Source organism: Malus domestica, chromosome 15 (assembly GCF_042453785.1).
Source record: "Malus domestica chromosome 15, GDT2T_hap1".
NCBI classification, from domain to species: domain Eukaryota; kingdom Viridiplantae; phylum Streptophyta; class Magnoliopsida; order Rosales; family Rosaceae; genus Malus; species Malus domestica.
The window spans coordinates 54070179-54093248 of NC_091675.1; the positions used below are offsets into that span (position 1 = coordinate 54070179).

The 23070-nt window shown below is 37.3% G+C and overlaps 3 protein-coding genes across 5 annotated transcripts; all 3 read right to left on the reverse strand.

Moving 5' to 3' along the window:
• Positions 1 to 304: 304 nt before the first annotated feature.
• LOC103402419 (uncharacterized) lies at positions 305 to 5170 on the reverse strand. The gene is made up of 10 exons (XM_008341170.4): positions 4872 to 5170; positions 4288 to 4344; positions 4031 to 4108; positions 3642 to 3695; positions 3403 to 3485; positions 2926 to 3025; positions 2766 to 2828; positions 1713 to 1955; positions 1017 to 1077; positions 305 to 910 (listed from the first exon to the last, which is right to left on the reverse strand). Exons 1-10 carry the CDS (start codon positions 5109 to 5111, stop codon positions 813 to 815), a joined length of 1077 nt encoding a protein of 358 aa, XP_008339392.2. The 5' UTR covers positions 5112 to 5170; the 3' UTR covers positions 305 to 812.
• A 1686-nt stretch (positions 5171 to 6856) lies between these two features.
• Positions 6857 to 12093, reverse strand: LOC103402418 (YTH domain-containing protein ECT3). 3 transcript variants are annotated; one of them, XM_070814291.1, is made up of 11 exons: positions 11862 to 11903; positions 11747 to 11826; positions 10772 to 10831; positions 10329 to 10390; positions 9881 to 10034; positions 9274 to 9338; positions 8804 to 9160; positions 8200 to 8700; positions 7889 to 8101; positions 7563 to 7736; positions 6857 to 7256 (listed from the first exon to the last, which is right to left on the reverse strand). In XM_070814291.1, exons 3-11 carry the CDS (start codon positions 10797 to 10799, stop codon positions 7149 to 7151), a joined length of 1662 nt encoding a protein of 553 aa, XP_070670392.1. In that variant the 5' UTR covers positions 10800 to 10831; positions 11747 to 11826; positions 11862 to 11903; the 3' UTR covers positions 6857 to 7148. The 3 variants fall into 3 exon arrangements, with proteins under 3 accessions (XP_070670392.1, XP_008339391.2, XP_028949793.1); XM_008341169.4 differs by having other exon boundaries at positions 11747 to 12093; XM_029093960.2 differs by having other exon boundaries at positions 9926 to 10034; positions 11747 to 11969.
• A 1533-nt stretch (positions 12094 to 13626) lies between these two features.
• Positions 13627 to 18533, reverse strand: LOC103402417 (leucine-rich repeat receptor-like serine/threonine-protein kinase BAM3). Its single transcript, XM_008341168.4, has 2 exons — positions 15618 to 18533; positions 13627 to 14084 (listed from the first exon to the last, which is right to left on the reverse strand). The coding sequence occupies exons 1-2, from the start codon at positions 18190 to 18192 to the stop codon at positions 13660 to 13662; spliced, it is 3000 nt and encodes a 999-aa protein (XP_008339390.2). The 5' UTR covers positions 18193 to 18533; the 3' UTR covers positions 13627 to 13659.
• Between the last annotated feature and the right edge of the window lie 4537 nt (positions 18534 to 23070).

Genomic DNA, 23070 nt, shown 5'->3' on the forward strand with positions numbered 1-23070 from the left:
GCCATTTTGTTTTTGATACAAGCAATGGTTCATACTAAGTTAATTTAAACTAGGAGAGTTAGGTCTTCGGTCATATCCGAATCCATGGAGGTAACAATTATTGAGCTGGTGATTTTTGGTTTAGTCTGTTTTCAACATGTACTAGTGTCATCTCACAAGGCTTGGAAAACGGGTTGTGTTTGTATGATTTTTGGATCATACAACAAGTTGTGCAATAACATTACGATCTAGTGATATTCCTCTTCACTTGGAAGTGATAGGTCTTAAGTATGATTCTCGTTAAAAACGAATTTGAACTACATCATTGTTAGTCAATTGTGAGATTAAATTCATCTTCTCTTCTTAGCGGAAATAATATCGTTTGTGATAAAAAAAATACAAGTCGTGGAATAAATGGTCAAGCCTAATCACATCCCACGTTTGGTACTCCGGAAAAAGGAGCTATTAGTATCGGCAACGAGGCAAACCTTAATACGGGAATAAAACAGTGTACGTGGAATCCGCTATCGATCTCTAACCATCAACTTGACATCTACTATTAAAAAATGCTTGTGTTTATGAACTTTCTGAGAAATTTGGGTCGACAATGTCTGCGCGGTAGGCTTGAAAAATTGGCGACGAGTATAACCCTGAAATTTGAATCAACAATATCTACTGCAGGACATCATAGGCTTTGGTGCATTCGCGCACTAGTCCGATGAACTGGTGCACATATAGAACGCTTGCCCTCCATGCAACCCCCCGAAGACACACCTTCTCTAAGATTCCACAGAAGTCCACCGCAAGCATCTGACAGAGTAGCCGTGTTCATCTCATGGCAAATCGTACTTCACTTGTCCAAGGTACAGACCACAGGCAGGTGCCATGGGACTAGCGGCAGTCACCGTCTTTGCATTCAAGATCCTCTCGACTGTAAATTTCATTTTGTTTAGGAAAGAAAAAAAAGGGTTAGCTCATTACAAGAGTAGGATCAAATTACGAAGGACAAAAAACATGGAAGAATCGATGCTGCCCACCATCAGGTACTTTTAAATCTCCAGTGCCAACGCATTTGAGTACACCAACAAGCAGTCTAACCTGCATAAATCTCAACAGCCTCAGTAAACAGGTTGTAAACCGCTTGAACTGGAGGTAGATAGACTATAATTAGACTCCAAGATGAATTTCCAATCAATTTTCGGTACAACTCTCAGTTTCGGTTGGCATCATTTGAAAAAAAAAAAAACTAATAAATTACCCAAAATATAAGTGTGGTAGAAATTAAACGATTCTGTAGAACTCATGACACAGTGCTAAATAAAGAGGGCACAACGCATTTATACAAGAGATTTACAAAATAAAATTTTGAAAACTCATAAAGGACAACAAAAATTTCAAGTACTACGTATAATGCAAATAAATCCCTGTTAATTATGTCCAAATTCGCTAATGAGAGATTTGTTAAGTTATTTTTACGGGGGATGGTGGTATTGTCATTAGGGACGGGAACACTGAAATACTTTTAGGCTAGCAAAGTACACACCCAAAAGTAACCAAAAACAGTGCAAACTCGAGAAACGTTACCCTCTCCCTATGAACAGGAATCAAGATAACATAAACAGCAGGTGTGAATGAAAAAAAAACACAAGAAAAATTACGTTTAGGAACAAGAAGAAAGCATACAACACATACAAGAAAAAATAAGCAAGACGTTTAGGAAGAAGAAACTCAACCTGGTGGTATAGAAAAGAACGTGCTCGTGCGGTTACCACAAAGCAACGGTGCTTTTTTCTCACACCAAATCCTTGTCCTTCATTGAAACTAGAGGGTGTATCAGTCTCTAATTTGTTAGTGTGGGCATGAGGATCTTCCTCCACTAAATTGTTTTGTTTCCTCTCCATTATTGATGGAAAACAAGGACTTGACACTACCTCAGAAACATTAAGTTCATCCAAAGTTCTGATCGGCGACTTTGCCTATAAATAACATAAGTTAAAAACATTAGTCTTTTCCTTATATTTCGAGACATCAAACACATACAACACATACAGGAAATAAAAGGAAAGAATATACAAGAGAAGCTAGAATGAGTATGCTATGGTATAATGTCAATAGTAAAGCATACAACAGTTCGAAATATCTTCCTAATTACGTAAGTTCAGAACCTGTTGAAATATCTTCCTAGTACTTAGTAAATACGGAAAGTGTAGTACATAAAAAATAAGTACAAGTATTATTCCGCAACTTTACTAAAAAAATAATTTGAAAAATTTGGCCATTTGTTTTAATTTTAATATTTTATTTATTAAAAATATTCATTTATTTTTAATACTTCAATACCATATTACACACAAAACATATGTACGTACGTGTCTAATACTTTGGAGTTATAAAAAAGTTGAATTTTATGAATCATTAAAACGTGTACGGAAAACGGAAGTAATTTTTAAAAATACGTACTTACATGTATAATAAGCGTATTATATGTGAATTTACTAACTATGTCACATAAAAGTTCTTGCCAACGTTTTGGTGAACTTTAACTCACAGATGCTTCCTCAATCTGAATGAAGGTTAAGGAAAGGAATATCTCAAGAGACATTGGATACCAAAGACCATAAAGAGACGGGAATTTCACAGATGCTTCATCAACCAATAAAGATACATCTCATCATATACTTTTTTTTTTTTTTGTAGAAAAGAGACAAAAACCTCATAGTATAATATCAGCAAGCAAACAAGGGGAAGTACATTAAATCCCAACTAATTAGGAGGTAAGGAACAACCTGACAACCTGCTGCCCTAAAGGAACTAAAATCATGATGTCCAACCAGAACCTTGCATGCTTCCTACATCAATTTGAATCAAGGAGATTGCATTAGACGAAAAATTAATGACCAGATATATTTAGAGCAAACATAATATTTGCCAAAACTGCAAAGGAACCTGCATAGAGCAAAGATCCAGCTCCTCAGGTACATGCCATGCCCGGTCTTTTTCAAAAGTTGACAAAGGCTCTGGTCCGGACAGAAAACGGTAGAAGTACCTGAGGAAATTTCAACGAAGCCAACAAAAGAAATTCATGTATGGTCCCTGAATTTCAGGCCTAACTACATCATTATTCAGACACAATCCAAAACAATACTGCTATGTTATATATTTTAAACAAAATTAGCTTACTGTAACTCAACCATTGAAAGGTTATGATCCATTATACAGAAGTTTATCTGGTCATACCACCATACTATGTAAAATGGCAGATAGCTGCAATCTAGTTTACATTTGCCAGACTAACTTGATTATTCTACAAGTCAAGTAAGCATGGAAAAATATGCATGCATACCATTAATAACATATATGAGTCCCCAGACATAACTTAAGGTTGCAGTTGTTTTACATAATTCCAGATTCATGAGTACCTACGTGCGCTCTTGGGCTTTATATCGAGCATGAAAATTAGCTGGAACACTTCGAACATCTATCACCATTACGTCACCTTCATTCTTCTGATGGAACAAAAATGAAGTGTCAGGATCTCCTCATTAAAACAAAACTATAAAGTATATATTGGCTATGGTTTCAAATCCGCAATTCCAGATATACAGTCAAACTAAGTCTCCATCTGATATTTTTGTGATTCAAACAATCAAAAGAAAGCACACCTGTAAGAAATGATTCACAGCTTTTTTGACCACTGCAGATTCATGGGGTTCTAACTGCATTTCAACAAAATAAAAGTAACTTTTATATCAACCAGAACCGTTCAAATATGAGGGTGCCTCTGTGTATGCATGCAAAAAAATGACCCTCTACCCACGCTGAATACCAAAATAGGGCTATTAAAAGACAACAGTTATCACCGACGCACTTCTTTAACTAAAACTCCTTGAAGTTTAAGTGTGACTCAAAGGCCTAGTCTTTAGCTTCAGAATGTGATGTTTCTTAACGGATTGATAAACATCAAATTTAACTGCAGCATTTCGCTTCGCTTGTCCCGTCAATTATATGCAGTGCATCACTATTATAACATATTAAGTTTTAAATGACATACCACTTCGCCAGGCTTCCTTTTGCTAATGCGCTCAACATCTACATGACAAACATTCGACAAGGCATGGACTCCAGCATCCTACAACAGTAAAAAGAATACACCCACCGCATCTCCCTGTTAATATAACGCTTGCTGGAAAATAGAGACGACAAAGTGACACTTAATAATCTTAATCTTATACTTTTTTACGAGATAACAATTAGAAGAAAACCAGCAATAGTAAATTCCAAACACAACCAAGTCCCAAGTAGACTTACAGTTCGACTTGAACAGAATATCGAAACCGGCTGCCCAATAAATTTACGAAATGCCTCCTACAAAAATCAAAAGATCAATTAACCAACCACTTGATTTGCAGCAAAATTAGCATTTCGAATTGAAGAAATTGAGGTTCCACCATAAAACCAATTGGCAATATGGGGAGTAGCTCAATCTCTTATAAGCTCATGCAAGGTCCCCCTCCCATCAACGAGGGACTAATTGTCAACAGTGTGGCGAAATGTCAAGCCTAGGACAACACAACAAGATGACGTAGAGTGCGTGTGGCCGTTTGGCTTCACACGTGGGACAACTTGCTCTAATATCATGAAAAAATTAAGATTCTACCATAAAACCAAGTAGCAATATCTTCATAGCCCAACCTCTTATAAGCTCATGCAAGGTCCCTCCTCCTATCAACGTGAAACTAATTCTCAATACGAATAATACATAAATTGCAACGATCCCATGACGAAGCGGAGGAAATGAAAGGACAATACAACTTCAAAGGTAATGAAATTCTCATTGGTAACGAAAAAAGATTGAGCATTTATCATTCAATCTCAAATTCCACAGATATCACCTCAAGAACGCCAACAACTGTGCGGCAATTGGACTGCTGCTGCGAGCCCGAAAAGCGAGTACCAATGTACTCGATTGCCAGAAGATATCGCTGGATTCCAGGGTGTTGGCTCATCGATTGCAGTTGCTGAGACTCCTCGCTGAGATCGTCGGCGGTTTTGAAAATCTTTGAAGGCCTTTGGGGAGATTGGGAGTTGCTGATGCTATCTAGTTTGAGTGGGTGCTTAAGATTTTCTGACATTGGACTCTACAGTTTTTGGGGTGCAAAGTTTTGAACTTTGGGAAATCAGGGTTTAACGGCAGCCATTGTTTGAATGCAGGGTTGTACCCGAAACCCGACCCGCGTTTCATATGCACTCTAAAAAATGATGGAAATTGAATTGATAGAGAATTTATTTTCTATAATTTGGGAATTTTCTTGTTTGGTTAACCTAAAAGAACAATGAAATTGAATACGAAATTTGTTATTTGTAAGCTCTCAATCATATAAATTGGGAAATGACACCTATTTACATGAAATTTAAACTGAGAATTGGAGGTCCCAAATTTCAAGTTTTTTCCACGCGGAAATTCTAAATTCTTATGTTTATGAGTCCAAATAAGAGAATTGATGCATGTCAATTACAAATTCTGATTTTTATCCAAATTTCAAGTTTATTTCCTTTATCCAAACAGTGTAAAAAAGTATCAAGACAAACTTACATATTGTAGTTGGAGGCAGATTATTTGTCCTCCTGTTTGGTGATTTGAACCGTTTGCTTTATAAATCTTCTTTAATGGTTATCTTTACTAAAATTCATCCAAATCGAAAAGATGTTTTTTTTTCTTTTATCTAATTGTAACATAGAACAAAGACAAGAACAGTGTCATCGGACTACAAATAAATGATTAGGTCAATGATCAAATGGCTAAATGATTCTCAATTTGACTATAGTTAACTTTAATTAAGTTTGACTCTCGTAAAGATTTATTATAATATTCATAACATTGCTGAGCTAAATCAAATGGTGGAGTCTCCAATCACTTGAGCTAAATCAAATGGTGGAGTCTTCAATCAATTGAGTTGTATATGCTTTGCCAAATGGTGGAGTCTTCAATCACTTGAATTATAACTGAACTAAATTTTCTATTTCATAAAGACTAAATTAAGGATAATACTTGCATTCCTCTATAGGGGATGAGCTCATTTTCCACTTAAAAAATAACGTAGCTGAATAAAGTTGAAATTCCATTATAAAATCAATTGACAATTTGCAAGTTGCTCAATTGCTTATAAACCCATGCAAGTCCCTTGTTTCCGGATGAGAATCCTCTCCAAATCATCTTAATGAGGATCTAGGGATCGTCACATCCTAATCACTCATTACACATCGTGCAACCAATTTTCGTTAAATACTATTTGTGTTTAATTTTAAATAGAAAAATTCAAATAATCTAACGATGAATGACTTAGGATGTGAGAATCCTTAAGATCCTCATAATTTGGATCCGAATGGGATCCAAATCCCTTTTTTCCCAGAAAAAAAAAAAAAGTGTTTAATATTGATGCCCGTATTATTAATTTCTCCTCTTAGTTCCTGAAGCCTTCGGTCTCATGGCCGTTTCCGTAAATTCTGGTGGCATTTCAGCAAGGAGATATCCAACTCGGGGGATCCTCAGGCGGAGCAGTCGGAGCTCTTAACAGCTTCTTCCATACAAGCAACTTGGCACTGCCGTCAGGCACGGAGAGCCTTTGCCAATTTAGCGAGGGTCGTAGCCACAGAAGGTATTACTACAACCAGCCTTGATACCATGGAATAAATGTAACTCAATTGCATGATGCGTAAAGGGGGTTTCTTGTTTCCGAATGTAAAAAGGTCATATCACAAAGTTACACGAAAATATAATGTAATGAACGGTTGTAATTCTAAATAACACTGAAGGTTTTTTGTGATAAAACGTCACATATGTCTAATATGTTGCAAGATGCAATTGGAGATAACAAAATGACTGAAAAACAACACAAACTGTTTATTGAAAAATCAATCTTTCGATTTAGAGCGAAAAGACAAACATTGACTTGTAAGACAACTTGTTCACATGAAATTCAAAACTCACCCGCTAAATAACCCAAGCACAAAAACTAAACTCACAAACCAGCTTTGATAGAAAAATTGAAAAAAAAAATATATAGCTAGAATTAAAAGGAAAACAAAAAAAAAAGATGATAAGAATCAAAACCTTCTGGACCTAAGGCCATGTGTATAACTCAACATGCCTTATTGTAGCATCGCTGTCATCACGGGCAGGCGTCGATGGATAGATTTTTCGTGAGCGAGATGAGAGAACCCATCCTCATCCCACCTGATTCGACATCAATGTTTCTCCCTCCACCATTCATATGCTTCTGCAAAATGTGGTTAGTGGTGGGGGGGTTAGACCAAAATTAATTAACCGAAAGTTTTCTGCACAAATGTCACGATTAATGAAAACAAACGAAAGTGAGCATTTGCTTGTTTTTTTTTTTTTTTTTCATTTACTTTATGTCGAGTGTCACCAAAGCATCGTTAAGTTCAGGGAAATCATATATCTACAAGTACAATATGTAATAGAATACCATACAGATGAAAATAGTCATTTGAAAGCACAGCTCGTAAACTCAATAGAGTAGATGTCCTGCTAAAATGCATTACACAAAGAAATGAAAACTTACAGTGATATCACCATTATCATAATTTTCCATTTTCAAAGTTGCCGGTTTATTGCTCCTTTTGGCTTGCAGAGACTTCTCCCGATTTTCATAGAACGTAAAGTCATCTAGCAAAGACGTTTTGGCTGTGTAACTTTTAAAAATGTTCAGCATTTCCAAACCTTGCTTGAGGCCAATCTGGAAATTATAATACAAGTTAAAACAGTCTTAATACAATCATGCCATAACAATGAAACAGAGAACATCCATCAGAGCAAACAAGGAAAACGAGGTTGTAATGTTTCAAGGAAAAACACTGCTGCCAATGAGATAAAAAATAAATATAGTACCTCCTGAGTGTCCCGGGTAAAAGTTACTGGTCTGTTGTCATTGTTTTCAAGGATAATGTGCCGCAACTTAGAGTTCGGTATGTCCTTTATTACATGCCACTTTACTGGGAAGAACCCACTCCACTTGTCAACTTGCCAGAAATCCATATCTTTATTAAAATCTACCCGTCCAATCATCTCAGCTACACCAACAAACTGTCCACTTCCGTTTACCTGAGAACAATAATAAAAGTTCAATCTCAAATGCAAGACCGGGAAATGAGACACTCTATAGCCCAAAAATCAAGAGAAATTGCATATATCAAACTCACCGAGAAGAAGAGGAAGATGGGACACTGAGTGCTGGTCTCCCTCAATTTCAATTCCACATCATGAAATGATGCATCTAGTTTCTTATTGCCGTTGGGAGTGCTGGCCCAAACATCATATTTAATGGACTTATGGACATCGTCTTCACTGTAAGACTTGATGACATAAAACTTCGCTTTTTCATAATCAGTCTGAAAATCTGGCAAGTTATATTTCTCTCTACGGACACTAATTCCTAGTTCTTCCTTCTCAATTGGTGAGTCTAATGGAGAAATCTTGTTGTGGGACCTTGGACCACGTGTCAACTCAGCTGAGGATTCAAAATCTTCATTCCTGTTATATTTTTCCCTCGACTTGAAACTATCATTTCCATTAGATTTGTAGTATGTTTGACCAGTGGGAGGAAACAAACCATATTTCTGGTTGGTAAATGATGAGAATCTTCCAGCTGGTGGGTATCCCTTCAAAACACCCGCTGAGAAATCATTACCCAGATGAGGAATCTGTGGATTTAAATTTATACCAAAAATTAGAAGGTTCTGGTTATATATCAGCAAATAAATTTGGAAGTTACTGAATCAAAGTTGCAGAAATTTTGTTCCAAACCTTGTTTAATGACTTGCTAGGTTGTGTAGGGAGAGGCTTGGAAAACTTGGTTGGGCCATGGGCTTTAGTCGATATAAAACCATTTGACCTAGATAAAGCAGTTGATGCATGTCCAGCCTTTACATTTCCAAAACCAGCATTTCCTGCAGTCGAGACGTTTCCACCGAATGTTGTGTCCCAGGAATAACAAGACGCAGCTTCTGATCCATATGAAACAGGTGGTTGCATATATCCTGAGGAAGGATAATACTGTTGTTGGCCAACACCTTGCCCGTCCACTCCCATCAGAGTTCCTGGGGCATAGGGGTTATAGCTGGGAAGGAAATACACCATTGAACCATTGTCTGACTGCGCACCCTGGAACAGTCATTAAGAAAAAGAAGCAATTGCATGCACAATTAGAAATGATCACATTCATGAATAAATTATGCACCCAAGACCCAATTGAAACAGCTAAAAGATGAACATACCGTATGTGAACCATTACCGTGCAAATAACCGTGATCATCCATCTGCGTAAACGATCCAGTATATCCTGCGCCCCCAAGAAATCCAAAATTTGAGTACTAAAATGAATCTGCGTCGCAGAAATAACATGTACTTTGACTAAAGCACAGTTTAGACAAACCAAACTACATTAAGCACTCTTCTAGAAGTGTATTCACGTCTTTTATTCCAAATTTGACACAGAGTTTCATCTTTTTGATGATAAATACAGCTTTAGTATCTCAACAACATAATCCTTATTGCACTTTTCACGATGGATTTCATGTTTGAACTGTATACGCATGCTAATTGCCTAGTTGCAATCCTTACAAATAGGTAGATGGATTGCATAACACCTAAACCTTTAGTAACAGCAGCAAAGTTTTCATTGAAAAAACAAATTGTATTGCTCAATGGGAATCACCACTCAAAAATAATCATATTACAATAAGACTAAACGTGCAAAAGATGATAATAAAGATCTTATGTTGCTTATGCACCTAAGTAAATTAAATGCTTTAGTAGAACTGTATTACATAAATAAACTATGGACAGTCAGACCAAACACAAAGAACCATTTTGACATCTAACCTGGGTAATAATAATTGTAACAGCTAGTAGGTGGATAGTAAGCACCATGCTCTCCAACTGAGACTTGATCGGTCTCACTTTTGATGCTAGAGGTGACATCCAATAAAGGAGACATTGACTTTGAATCAGATGGTATTCCGTCTTTCCCAGAAACCTGCAAGAGAAATACATAGAGAAGAACAGAAATGAGAATATTATAGTCAAGGCCGAACCTAACATTATCTAAAACACAACCCATGTCCAAATATAAACATCACAACTTGCAATCTAAAAAAATTCAAAACTTTAAGGATACAATAAAAAACACATGCAACATTGGTATTGGAATACAAAATCCAATCAATCAAGAAACAATCAACATGGCTACAATTAAAGGACAGGGAGGGGGCAGAAAGCAGGGACAGATACAGAAAAAATGAAACATCTGGTAAAGAAAGGATTTACATACCACTTCTTGCTCACTCAATCCAGTAACAGGATCTGCCTTCAATACAGTGGATACAGGCTCTACTGGAAACAGATAGTCAAGAAAAACATCAGATGTTTGCCCATCCAAAATAAAATTTTCCATTAATTACGCAAAAATTGATATCAATTAGGTCAATCATATTAAATAGAACTTCAAGCAAATCATTAGATAGATGCATAAACTGTAGCAAAACGAAATCATGATATTTTAGCAAGGAGAATTTCACTGCAACACAACAATTCATGGAATTTTCTACCATGAAAGCACATATCTACGGCTTCCGAAAATTATTTACCCCCAACACTTAATTCAATCATTTAAAACAAACCCAAAAATTATTTAACCTAAAAACCCTGCAAATATGATTGTCTACTAAAACTTGAAACAAATTCCACAAAGACTAAGAGTTAGTCAACAATTACCTTTCTCAATTTTCTTTTCGCCCGCCATTACCAATCCTTAAAACCCAATTCAACCTGGAACTGAACAACAAAGAAGGAAAAAAATAGGAGGAAAACAGGGGTCAGTAAGATGTAATAGCACTATTATCCTCCTAGGGTTTATAAGCCTCACAGCAGTGTGACCCTAACTGGTAAACTTTCAAAATTAAATAAATATAGGAATTCTAATTAAAAATTCACCATGAACTTAACCCTTAAGTTATCTTTTTTTTTTAACAAAATTTGACCAGTTTCAGAAGAGATTTAAAAAATAAGAGGGGCAACTTATGCAACAGGCGTACATTAGCAAATCCATGAAATTAGGTCGTGAAAAAGATTCGATTTTTCCCTTGGAAAACACTAGATTCCATTTTCCCTTCTGATAGGGACATCTGGGTCATCTTCCTTTTTTCTAAAAAAAAATTGAAAGCTTCACCAAAAATAAATTAAAAAAATATAAGAAGCGGAAAAATATGAGGACAAATTAATCAGACTTTTCAAAAAGAAATCTCAACCCTGAGATATTTTTCAAACCCATTAGGAAATCTTCTTCCGCAAGATTTGTTGATTTGATGAAATCAATGCAAGAAAAGAAGAGGAAATTTTCAAATTTTGAATTTTAAAATTGAAAAACTCGTTTCCTTTTTTTTCCCAAGAAAATCCCTCTGGCTTCAACGATACTACAAGCAGAAAAATCCAAACAAAAATATACCAAACTAGGAACAAAGAACAATTTCAAAAATAAAAAATAAAAAATTAGAAGCAGAAAAGGGGATTCATAATCGATTTTCATGTAAGACGCAAGAACTGAAACAGTAAAAGTTGAAATTTTAATTTAATTTTCATACAAAAAACAAGAAACTTCTACCAATCAAAACAGCGTACGAAAGCGTTTCGAAGAACCAAAAATTTGATTTAAATGAACAAAAAACGTAAAAAGTGAAAAGAGAAACGCACCTAAGAAGCGCGGATCGAAACGAGTGAGGCCGATCTGCTGCGATAAAAGGAAGAACCGCTTCTGCGATTCGAATTCTAGAGAGAGAGAGAGAAAGCGACAGAGAGAGAGAGAGAGGAGAGAGAGGAGAGTGAGACGAGTGTGCGACTGTAGAAGAAGAAGTGGGAGGGGAACCGGCACTGACGCACTGTGTGGTGTAAGCCCTTAAGAAATAAAGGAATGATCGGAGGGTCACGATTAGTTCCTAGTTTTTTGAAGAAGGTTTTGGAGCCGTTGGATTAGTGTGGTAAAAAAAGCGGGTGCCGACGTTTTGGGAAGGGCATTCTCATTAATTTCCCGTTGTTTGTTCGTTTGGAGGGATTTGAAAATTTTGTCACTTCGGGTCGGTTTTATGTTTTTTTATGATTTGTTTTGCTCGTTGTCCGCCGCTCCGTTTTTAGCAAATAGTTTGAAGACATGACTTTTCACGGTGGCATTTTAAACCTCGTTTAAAAGTATTTTTAAAATGATTAAAAAAATTATTAGTTTAAATATTTTTTAAATCAATTTATTTAGTAATAAGTCGAAAGAACACTGAAAAAAATACTATAAATGTTTCATGCAAGCACTTAATGTATTGTTGGAACTTAAAATCAATTTCATCAAAAAAACTTTTATTTATTTTAAAAGTACTTCTAAACGAATACTTAGTGTTAGTTAATTGTATTTTTTTTTAATTTCAATGTATGATACACGTACTTTTAACGTTTCATACAAATTAGATTGGGGGGGAGGATGGTTGTTTGGATTTGAAAAACATGACACGAAAATAACAAGAGTGGAAAAATACGGGAATAAAGACAATATAAAATGGCAATAAATGTCAGAAAAACAACCATGACTCTCTAATAGCAAACAAGACGACGTTTGTTGGTGGAGCACAAGAAGGTGGGAGTTTTTTTTTTTCTGTTATGTTATGTTATGTTTTTTTTTTTTTTAATAAATGGTATTATCTACATTAAGAGAGAATGGGTGAGTTTAGTCTCATAATGAGCTAGCAATAATGTGGTTCAAATTCGCCTTTGGTAAGAATCAAACATAAAACCTCTTATTTACAAGTGAAGAAGAATACTATTAGACCGTAGCTAAGTGGCAAGAAGGTGGGAGGTTTAGAGGGGAATGAGGAGTTTATTTCTCTCTAACCCCTAAAGAGAGAAGTTCTCACTTTTCCACATCTTTCGACTTTATTTTCTGTGTTTATTTTGCTTATTTCATATATGTCGATGGACACATATTCTTTCACTTAATCTCGTGTCACTTAATACTACAGTTTAATAATATTTCTCTTCACTTATCAGTGAGAGATTTCTCAATGTTATCGTGCCTCCCTTCGTTCTAGTTGAATCTCTAACAAAAACTCTCTCCCATTATCTGACTAATATCAGTACAAAAAATAAACAGGGAGATCCATCACTTTCGTTCTAGTTGAATCTCTAACAAAAACTCTCTCCCATTTTATCTAAATTTATAACAAAATAAGAATGTGACAGAGAATGGATCATATTAAATATGTCAACTATATGCTATAATATGATACAAGAGAGTGGCCCATTAAGTTTGCATGCTCTTAGTTGCCCAACTACAATTACACAATATTTAGGCCTGAAAAGGCCCAACTTTATCATCCTCCATAACACTATTATCCTTCTCTCAAATATGCTTGATTTGCCTAGCAAATCCCCTTCATAAATCAAAAGAAAGAACCTACTTTTCACATATAGCACGGCTAGCTTCAACAAAATCAAGCCACTCTAAGACCATATATATATAGTCGGCTTGCTTTGAATATATAGGAGCTATAGCTATAGCCATATATATATATTAATTAAACTCCAAAAAAAGATGGAGAAAAAAAAACATGTTCGTTTCTTATTTATTAAACCAAAGTATCTTGTTTGAACTTGGGACATTTTCCGTCTTTATCGACATTCTCGAAGTTTTGGGAAGTGGCTAAGGACGAGGACGACTGAAAGGATTCGGGAGAGTGACGAGGAAACTCTGATAGCATCTGAACGACTTCTCTCATCGTCGGCCTCTCGACGCTGTTTTCTTGGATGCAAAGCATTGCAATGAAGAACATGTGCATTGCTTCATCTTTGGGCAGAGATACTGTAAGCCTATGATCAACAATATTTGTAACGTCCTCTTTGCGACAATTCGTTGCTTTCTTCGACCACTGCACAATGTCCACGCCTTCACCGAACTCGCCCACCGGCCGACGCCCTGTCAGAAGCTCTAACAGGACAACCCCAAAGCTATATACATCGCTCTTCTCGTCCACCCTCAGTGTGTATGCATACTCTGCAACACATGCATGCATATATAAACAGCATGAGTAACAAAACTTCGAAAGATAAATAAACCCACAAAAAAGGGCCCAGGGCCCAAATTTGAAACAAAGCAAAAAGTAGTTTAAAGACAGAAAAATAAAAAAGTGAATGGATTGATGCAAGTTGCAAGAGGGAGAACCGAAAGGAAAGCAAAGCAGTCGGGGCTTTCAACAGGTAGCGGTGCCCTATATATATAATAAACATGTATGTATATGTGTGTACGTATATAATTTAAATGGACGTGCATGTCCGGTTAGCTTTCACGACAGTCAAGAGCTGTTGGGTTAGACATCACTGCCGGACTTCTGTCCTATGTTGTGTATTGTGTGTCATTGTCAGATTGACCTCACAGGGTACAGATTCTGATATCAGATCGAGAGAGAGGATGATAAGTTTTACATTAACCGGTTGTGTGTTGTGTTACCAAGAAAATTCCATGCATAATGATCTTATTTGTTTCTTCCCTCTCTCTCTCCCTGTCTCTGTCGACAGTGGACACATATCGCGGTGGTTTATAGACTTGTCAAACACATGGTTTTTTCTAGGGTTTCGTGTGTACTGGGACTGCATGTATAGAGATTTTTTTATGGGAGGGACTTCGAGAGATTGTGCATGTGCAGGCCTTGTGATGCTATAGGAATCACATTTACTAATTAAAGGTATTAGGAATCCCAATCACACAACTCAAAAATCAATAAACAAAAGGAAAATAAGGAATAAGAAAATAATTTACATTTTTTTTTGTTTTATTTAATCTTGTTTAATTATGTATATTATTTTCGTTTGATTTATTTAATTAATAATTTTTTAAAAATTATATGTGCTTGGCTAAAAAATATGTGTGAAAATCAACTCCATAAGAAATATAGTAAATTAACTTAGGTTTTCTTCTTCATCAGTTTTTTATTTTATTTTATTTTTTTATGTTAGAAGATGTCTCGAGATGCAATTCCCCTCCCTTTTTAATTAAGTATTTAAAGAAAAAATTTCTAACACCTAAATGGACCCAAAATTTCGAGAAAAAAAAAAGGACCCAAACTAACACCTTAAGTTCTCAACCAAGAAAACAAACTAATGCCTTACATGATTACACTGGTATGTATAATGTATATTCTTTATGGTCATGATGAAGTCCAAATAATAAAGGAAAAGTAAAGATTTTTGCATAAGAAATCATGTCCAATTAAAAAAATGTAAAATATTAACAAAAATGATTTTATAAAATCCAACAAACTGTACTTTTGGACCGATACATAAGCATTGAAAACTGACGGCTATGCTTGTCTAATGATGTGGCCCACAATTTTGACAAGAGCAAAAATTCACATATTAACTAACTTAACTACCAATGTAGTACCAACTTTGGTCAATGCATCGATACATTAGACAGCTGAATTTGGATAGCTGGATTTTGACAATCTTTCGTTATACACAAACTACACAAACCTTGGAATAAAATCATACTAAAGTAAAAGTGATAGAGAAGAAGAAACAATTAACATACCTGGTGCAATGTAGCCATAAGAGCCTGCAATTGCAGACATGCATTGAGACGTACCCCCATCCATCAAGAACTTGGCAAGCCCGAAATCCGCAACGTGCGCTTCAAAGCTTGAATTGAGCAAAATGTTGTTCGATTTGACGTCCCGGTGAAGAATCAATGGAGAACAATCATGGTGAAGGTAACACAAGCCTTTGGCAGCTTCAATTGCAATTTTGTACCTCAGATTCCACCCCAAGAAACCTCCCTTCTTCCCATGCAGTGCCTCTCCCAAGCTTCCGTTTCTCATGTACTCGTAAACAAGCAGATTGGTCTCCTTGTTCGAACAAAATGCCAGCAGCCTCACAATGTTTCTATGCCGAATGTTGCCTAACGTTTGGATTTCGGCTTTGAAGCCATGATCGTGGCTATTCGGTCCAAAACCAAGTAGCTTTTTCACAGCAATTTCAACCCCATTCGGCATTTTTCCATGGTAAACAATCCCTGCTCCCCCTCTTCCAATCACATTCCCGTCCATCACGCATTCGAGGATGTCAGCAATTGTGAATTCCAGCTTCTGGAATGCAGTTATTTTCCATGAATCTGTACCGTTTCTTTTGAATGATTTGGCCTTGATGATAGCAGCCGCAGCAAACACCAGTGAGCATATTAGCAGGCCTAATGCAAAGATTAGCTTGAAATCCCCGTGGGTTTTTCGGGGTGTGCTTGTGATTGTGGTGATGTTGCAAGGGTTATTTAAGAAAGAGCCGCAAAGGTGGGGATTTCCGGCGAAAGCAGAAGCATTAAAGAAAGCAAACTGCCCTGATTCGGGTAGTTTTCCAGAGAAATCATTGAAGGAAAAATCAGCAATTGTGAGGCTCTTCATGGTTCCTATTGACTTGGGAATGTTTTGGTTCAAGTGGTTTCTCGATATGTTCAAGTAATTCAGGATGTGAACGTTGGAAATTTCGGGTGGGATGGAGCCGGACAGGTTGTTCTGGCTCATGTCAAGGTAAGTGAGATGGAAACAGTTTCCGATTTCCGGTGGGATTTCGCCAGAAAGCAAATTTCTGCGAAGATCAAGCTTTAGTACTTGATGGAGTTGGCCTATTGAAGGTGGGATTGGACCGGAGAATTGATTTCTGCTAAGTAGGAGGATTTGGAGGGAAGAGAAATTTGAAAGCGAAAATGGTAGAGGACCGGATAGGAGATTGTCCGACAGATTAAGCTGGCCTAATTTCGCTGGCTGCGACGAGCTATTAGCATTCTCCGACAACATGCCAGACAGGTAATTGTTTTGCAACTCTGCTAAATTCAGCAGAGGCAAATAAATTAAGCCATTTGGTATGCTACCGTTTAGGTAATTCTGCCCCAACCTCACTCTAGTGAGACTAGAACATGTCCCCAAGCCTTGAGGGATTGGACCGAAAAGAAAGTTTTTCAAGAGAATTAGTATTCTTAGCTGATTGGATGAACACAAGTTTGGTGGGATTTTGCCGGTGAGCTTGTTCGAGGACAAATCGAGCAGTTGAAGCTTCCCGTTCTGGCCAAGTTTCTGCGGGATGATCCCGGTGAAGTTGTTCATCCACAGCCCGAGTGTTTCCAAATTAGGCAAGTCTGCGACGTAGTCTGGAATCGAGCCATGCAATCTGTTCATGAAGAGGTTGAAAAGCTTGAGCTGTTTGAGAGTGGAAAACTCAAATGGGATTTCACCAGTAAGTGCATTGTTGGAGAGATCAAGATTGACCAAGTTTGTCAAGTTGCCTAGATGCCTTGGAATTGAACCTGAAAGAAGATTGATGTGCAAGTAAAGGGTGTCGAGTGCCTTCAAATTCCCCAGCTCGCGGGGAATTCGCCCGTCCAGTTCGCAGCTCGAGAGATCCATGTGAACCATATTGACCAATTTTCCAAACTCCTTTGGAATCCCACCTTCAAAAACATTGTAATATCCCAAGTAAAGCTCTCTCAAGTTAGTGAGGTTGCCCAACTCGCCCGGAATTTCGCCAATGAGATCATTGCCGGCAAGTGACAAGTACTCCAAGCTGACTAAATTGCCATAAGATTTTGGGATTTTCCCACTGAAAAAATTGCCTCCAAGTTCCAAGAACCTGAGCTTGTTCAAGCTCAAAATCCCAAGTGGAAGAGGAGCAGTGAAGTTGTTGTTATAAGCATCAAACACTTCCAAATTGGCAATGCCTGAGTAGTTCCAATCCAGTCCTCCACTGAATTGGTTGTTGGATATGTTGAGGAACTGAAGGCTTGTGAGATTGGCAATGGCAATGCTGCCAGTGAAGTTGTTTCCTGCAAGAGAAAGGTCGGTGAGGCGGTCGAGGCCTGAAATCAGTGGAGATACAGAGCCGGATATACTGAAATCTGTTAAGTCCACTGCAACAACTCTTCCTCTATTGCACCGAACTCCGACCCACGAACAAACTGATCGTGGAGACGAAGAATTCCAAGTGCTTAAGGCCGGTTCGGGGAAATGGAAGCCTTGCTTGAGAGTGACTAAAACATGAAAATCACTGACCAAGGAAGAAGCAAAACAAGATGTGCCAACAAGAGAGAAAAATGTCAAGACAATAAAGGGGAAGACCATCATGCATGTGTGTTATTGTTTCCTGGAAAATAGTCAAGAAAATAGGTGTTGGAAGTATTCAAAGAGAAGATGGAGGGATTTAAGCGTTTGAGATTTTCCGATAAAGGACAGGAAAGTAGGAGGAATCTGAGAAAAATGAAGTGAGTATGGGGTTAAGGAATCAAACATCTTCTTTCACACAGAGTCTTCAAATACAAGGAAGAAGCTAAGCCTTTGCTTTTCTCCTTTTTGTCTCTTTATTTTCTGTTCTTTTTCTCTTCTTTCAGAGAAGAGAGGAAGAAGATTGAAATTCTGCTAAGCTATGAGCCTTCTTCAGTCAAAGCAAAGATGGAAAAAGCAGGAAGAAAAAAGGAGAGAAGAAGGTTTGTTGAAAACTTTTTTTATTTTTGAGAAAAAAAAGAAAAAAAGAAAAGAGAACCAATGAAATATAAGAGCCGTTGGATAACAAATTTAAAGTTAATATTTGGGAAGGAAAGGAAAAGTTCATGAGATGATGCTCTCGCTTTCTTTATTATATGACAAAAATGCCCTTTAGCTTTAATCAAAGGGCATGGATGTGCCATGCTAGCTCTTTATTGCTTTGAATGAGAGTACTGGTGATGGAGCTGCATTTTCAATTCAATCATTGAAAATGGTAACATTATCTTGAAGCTTTTGGCAAGCGACTGTATTTTTCAAAATCTATATGATGATGTAGTTGTGGGAAAGAAAAAAGAAAGGTGATAGGGGAAAAAATATGCCTCAAAGATGCAATGTGTGATTGAAAATCGAGGTTATAGCAGTGAAGAAATACGTACAAATAAAATCAATTATGAGTTTTTAATCAACAATGAAAGAGTGAGAGGAAACTAAATCATGGTTTTATACATAAGTTATTGAATGTTTAGTACAAGAATGTTTGCATAAATAACTTTCGTATGATTTCCACAAAGCAATTGATATAGTACAGCTAGGTAGCATCTTTTGTTCTTCATGATCATGTCATAAAATTTATGTTTGCAGGAATTGTAAAGAAAGCATATAAACACTTACTCGATCGATCATGCATGGAGGACCCATCAAAGAGTAAATATAATACATATGATAGCAACCATGCATGCTTGCCTCATCATGTCATGACAATCTGTAAGCATCACAGTGTCCATGCTTCATCAATCTGTAGGCATAATTGCACATAGATAATTTTCTTAATAATGTATGTGATTCAATATCTTAGTGAATATGGTGTTGGATTCTACCTATGTGTTCCGGATTTAAGGTTTTCCCATTTTTTAAATGATTGTAATAGTATTTCAAACCCCACCCCCAACAATAATAATTAAAAAATAAAATAAAAAACACCATAACAACTATAAGTCGAGCCTTAGAAAAACAGTTTATTAAAATAAATAAAAACTAAACAGAAAAAACAAAAATAGGGAGTGGTAATTTCCCATATGTAGAGTAATATATAAGTCGAGAGTCTTTTGATCATTCTTGAGTTGGAAACATGTGCCTGCTGCAACATGTACAGTGGATGGTAAGAAGTAAAAGATGATGATTATTAATATATGATTACTATGTTTGTTTGAATGATCAATATATAATTACGTTTGTTTTGTGAATATATAGGCTGCATGGAATAAGGAACCAGTGCAGTGGAAGCTTTTACTGTGCAATGCAGCACCAGCAGCTTTATTCCCTTCGATCTCCTTCCTTGCCCTACACAGCCGGCCAGCCGGGGCCAACTCTCTATGTACAATGTAAGATCGATGGCGGTAGTATATTTAAGTATTTCTTAGAAGATGGAACACTGTTAAAGAGAGGGCTCAAAAGTAAAAGCAGATATATAGACATGCTTAATCTGCTTTTTGATCTTCCACTTCAAAAGAAAAGCAAATTAAAGAAGAAAGAAAAGAGAAAAAAAAATATCCATGACCCCCCCACCCTTCTCCGAATTCACACGGAAAAGAGCGCTCTTGTGTTAACTTGAACAAACTCTCTCTCTCTCTCTAAAGAAAAATCCATGACCCTTCATACATGGGAAAGAGTGCTCTTGTAGCAACAAGAACTCTCACACACTCTCTCTCTCACACACATATACAAAGTGGTAGGGTTTTGTCATGCAAATGCAAGTACTGTAGTGGTTGGCTTGGATCCACTATGATACTCCCATGGCAAGAAAGGAGTAACTGGGTGGAAGAGTGTGCTCTTTTTGAGGTGTCTCAATCTGTCTTATTGAAAGGCAGGCCTGCCATTTTTAAGGGTCACTGTCTTTGTGGCCTTGGCTAATAACCCCAATGTGGTCACTCACTGTGCTGCTTAGTAATAGCATAATTGGGATACGAGTCTCAAGTAGTTAGTTAAACCCCAAGAGGGAACGTACTTCAACTTTGTCTAAACATTTCTATTTTATGTGACTTATGCAAACAGCCAAGAGAAGGATTGGATTGGTAATCAAAGATTTACACAATATTGAGATACTATTTTGTGATCAGTCGCGCCTTCGTATGCAACAAGTTCTAGTCCACAGGACCATTAGTTATCATATCGGGTGAATCACATTTGTTAAATTATGTCATATATGGTATGAGGTATTATTTTGGAGGAGAACTCCAGAATCCAAAGAGTGTGAGAGTCAAAGAAATGTTTCACGTCATAAATTTATATAAAAGCCTTATAAGTTATATGAATTAAGTCATTTTTTCGTATTGCCACTTAGTTTTTAGGTGGAAACTCAACTTCAATCATGGTGTTAAAGAATGTTTATTCACATGCTGAATCTGAATCCCAATGGCTAAATGATCTTAACAAATGTAAACTAAGAAGAAGAGAATCACAGATAGTAGTCTTAGAGAGAAGTCAGAGAAAGAGATTTATAGAGAGAGAAAGATATTTCTATTTCTTTTCTTAATCACCAAGCTATTACACTATAAGAGTATATATACTACACCCTACTTACATTTGCATATTCTTAACAACTATAACTAACTCTCTTAATCTGTTTACAAGTGTCACAATCCTATGTGTACATTATCTCTAACATCCCCCCTCAAACTCATGCATGGGAGAAGAACCAAGCATGAGATTGGTACAATGAGTCCGAAAGAGAGGAGCACTAAGACCTTTGGTAAGGATATCGGCAAACTGCTCTCCGGAAGATACAAACTGCACAAGTAACTTCTTTTGAGCAATCCGTTCACGAACAAAATGAACATCAATTTCAATATGCTTGGTCCGTTGATGTTGAACGGGATTGAACGAAAGAGCAATGGCGGACAGGTTATCACAGAAAAGCACAGGAGCACAAGACAGAGGAATGTGGAGAAATGTAAGAAGTTGCTGAATCCAATCAAGTTCAGCAGCAGTGGAGGACATGGCTCGATATTCGGCTTCAGTTGACGAACGAGAAACTGTTTGTTGTTTCTTAGAAGACCACGAGATGGGATTGGAGCCCAAGAAAACAACGAACCCAGTTGTAGAGCGCCTGTCATTCGGATCACCAGCCCAGTCGGCATCACTAAAAGCTTTGAGACCAACTTCACCAGCAGTATAAGTAATGCCAGAAGACAAGGTGCCTTTCAAATAACGCAGAATGCGTTTGACAGCAGTGAAGTGAGACACCATAGGGTTTTGCAGAAATTGAGATACTTGATGGACTGAGAATGCAATGTCATGACGAGTGAAAGTGAGGTACTGCAGGGCACCAACGATACTCCTGTATGTACCAGGTTCTGAAAATGGAACTCCATCATCCTTCAGTAAACGATTATAAGGTAAGCATGGAGTGTCACAAGGTTTGCAATCACGCATTTCAGTCTTGTGTAACAAGTCTTGAATGTACTTGGTTTGTGATAAAAACATCCCAGTTGCTGTGCAGGATATTTGAATGCCCAAAAAATAATGAAGTGTGCCCAAATCCTTGATGTCAAACTCAGTAGTAAGGGACTGGATGACATGTTGTATAGCAGCTGTAGCATTCCCTGTTAAGATAATGTCATCCACGTAAAGCAGTAAAATCACTATCTCAGAACCAACATGCTTCACAAATAGAGACGAATCAGAATAGGTGGAGATGAACCCGAGAGAAGGAAGAAAAGCTGTGAATCTCTCATTCCATGCCCGGGGGGCTTGCTTCAATCCATACAGAGATTTATGTAACTTGCAAACAAAATGAGGATGCACAGGGTCTGCAAAACCAGGAGGTTGTGCCATGTAAACCTCCTCCTGCAGTATGCCATGCAAAAATGCATTCTTGACATCAAGTTGCCGTAGAGACCAATGAAACTGAGCAGCTAAGGCCAGGACAAGCCTTACTGTGGTAGGCTTAACCACTGGACTGAATGTCTCCCAATAGTCTAATCCTTCCTCTTGACTGAAGCCCTTTGCAACTAAGCGAGCTTTATGTCTTGCAATAGAACCATCCGAGTTCTTCTTTATTTTAAAGATCCATTTACAGCCGACTAAGTTTTTCTGAGAGGGCAGAGATACAAGAGACCAAGTACCTTGAGAGTGCAGGGCAGCAATCTCTTCCTTCATAGCAGCCAACCACACAGAGGATTTCATAGCAGTCTTATAAGAAACTGGCTCAATGAGAGACATATCAACATCTCCAGATGGCGCTAAAGAACTGAAAAACACCTTGGGTTTGACTATACCATTTTTACTCCTGGTCTGCATAGGATGCATATTCAATGGTGCAATAGGTAACACCACTTGTAACCGATCGGGGCTGAACTCATGATCCACAGGGAGAGAAGGAGTAGTACTTGATGAAGCAGTAATGGAGGAATAAGAAGGTAAGGAGGAGAATGGAGGTGAAGCAACCATATGTGGAGAATGAACAGCAACACTAGAGTCAGGGGATGGAGGGACATGTGGAGAGGTTGAGGAAGAAACCGG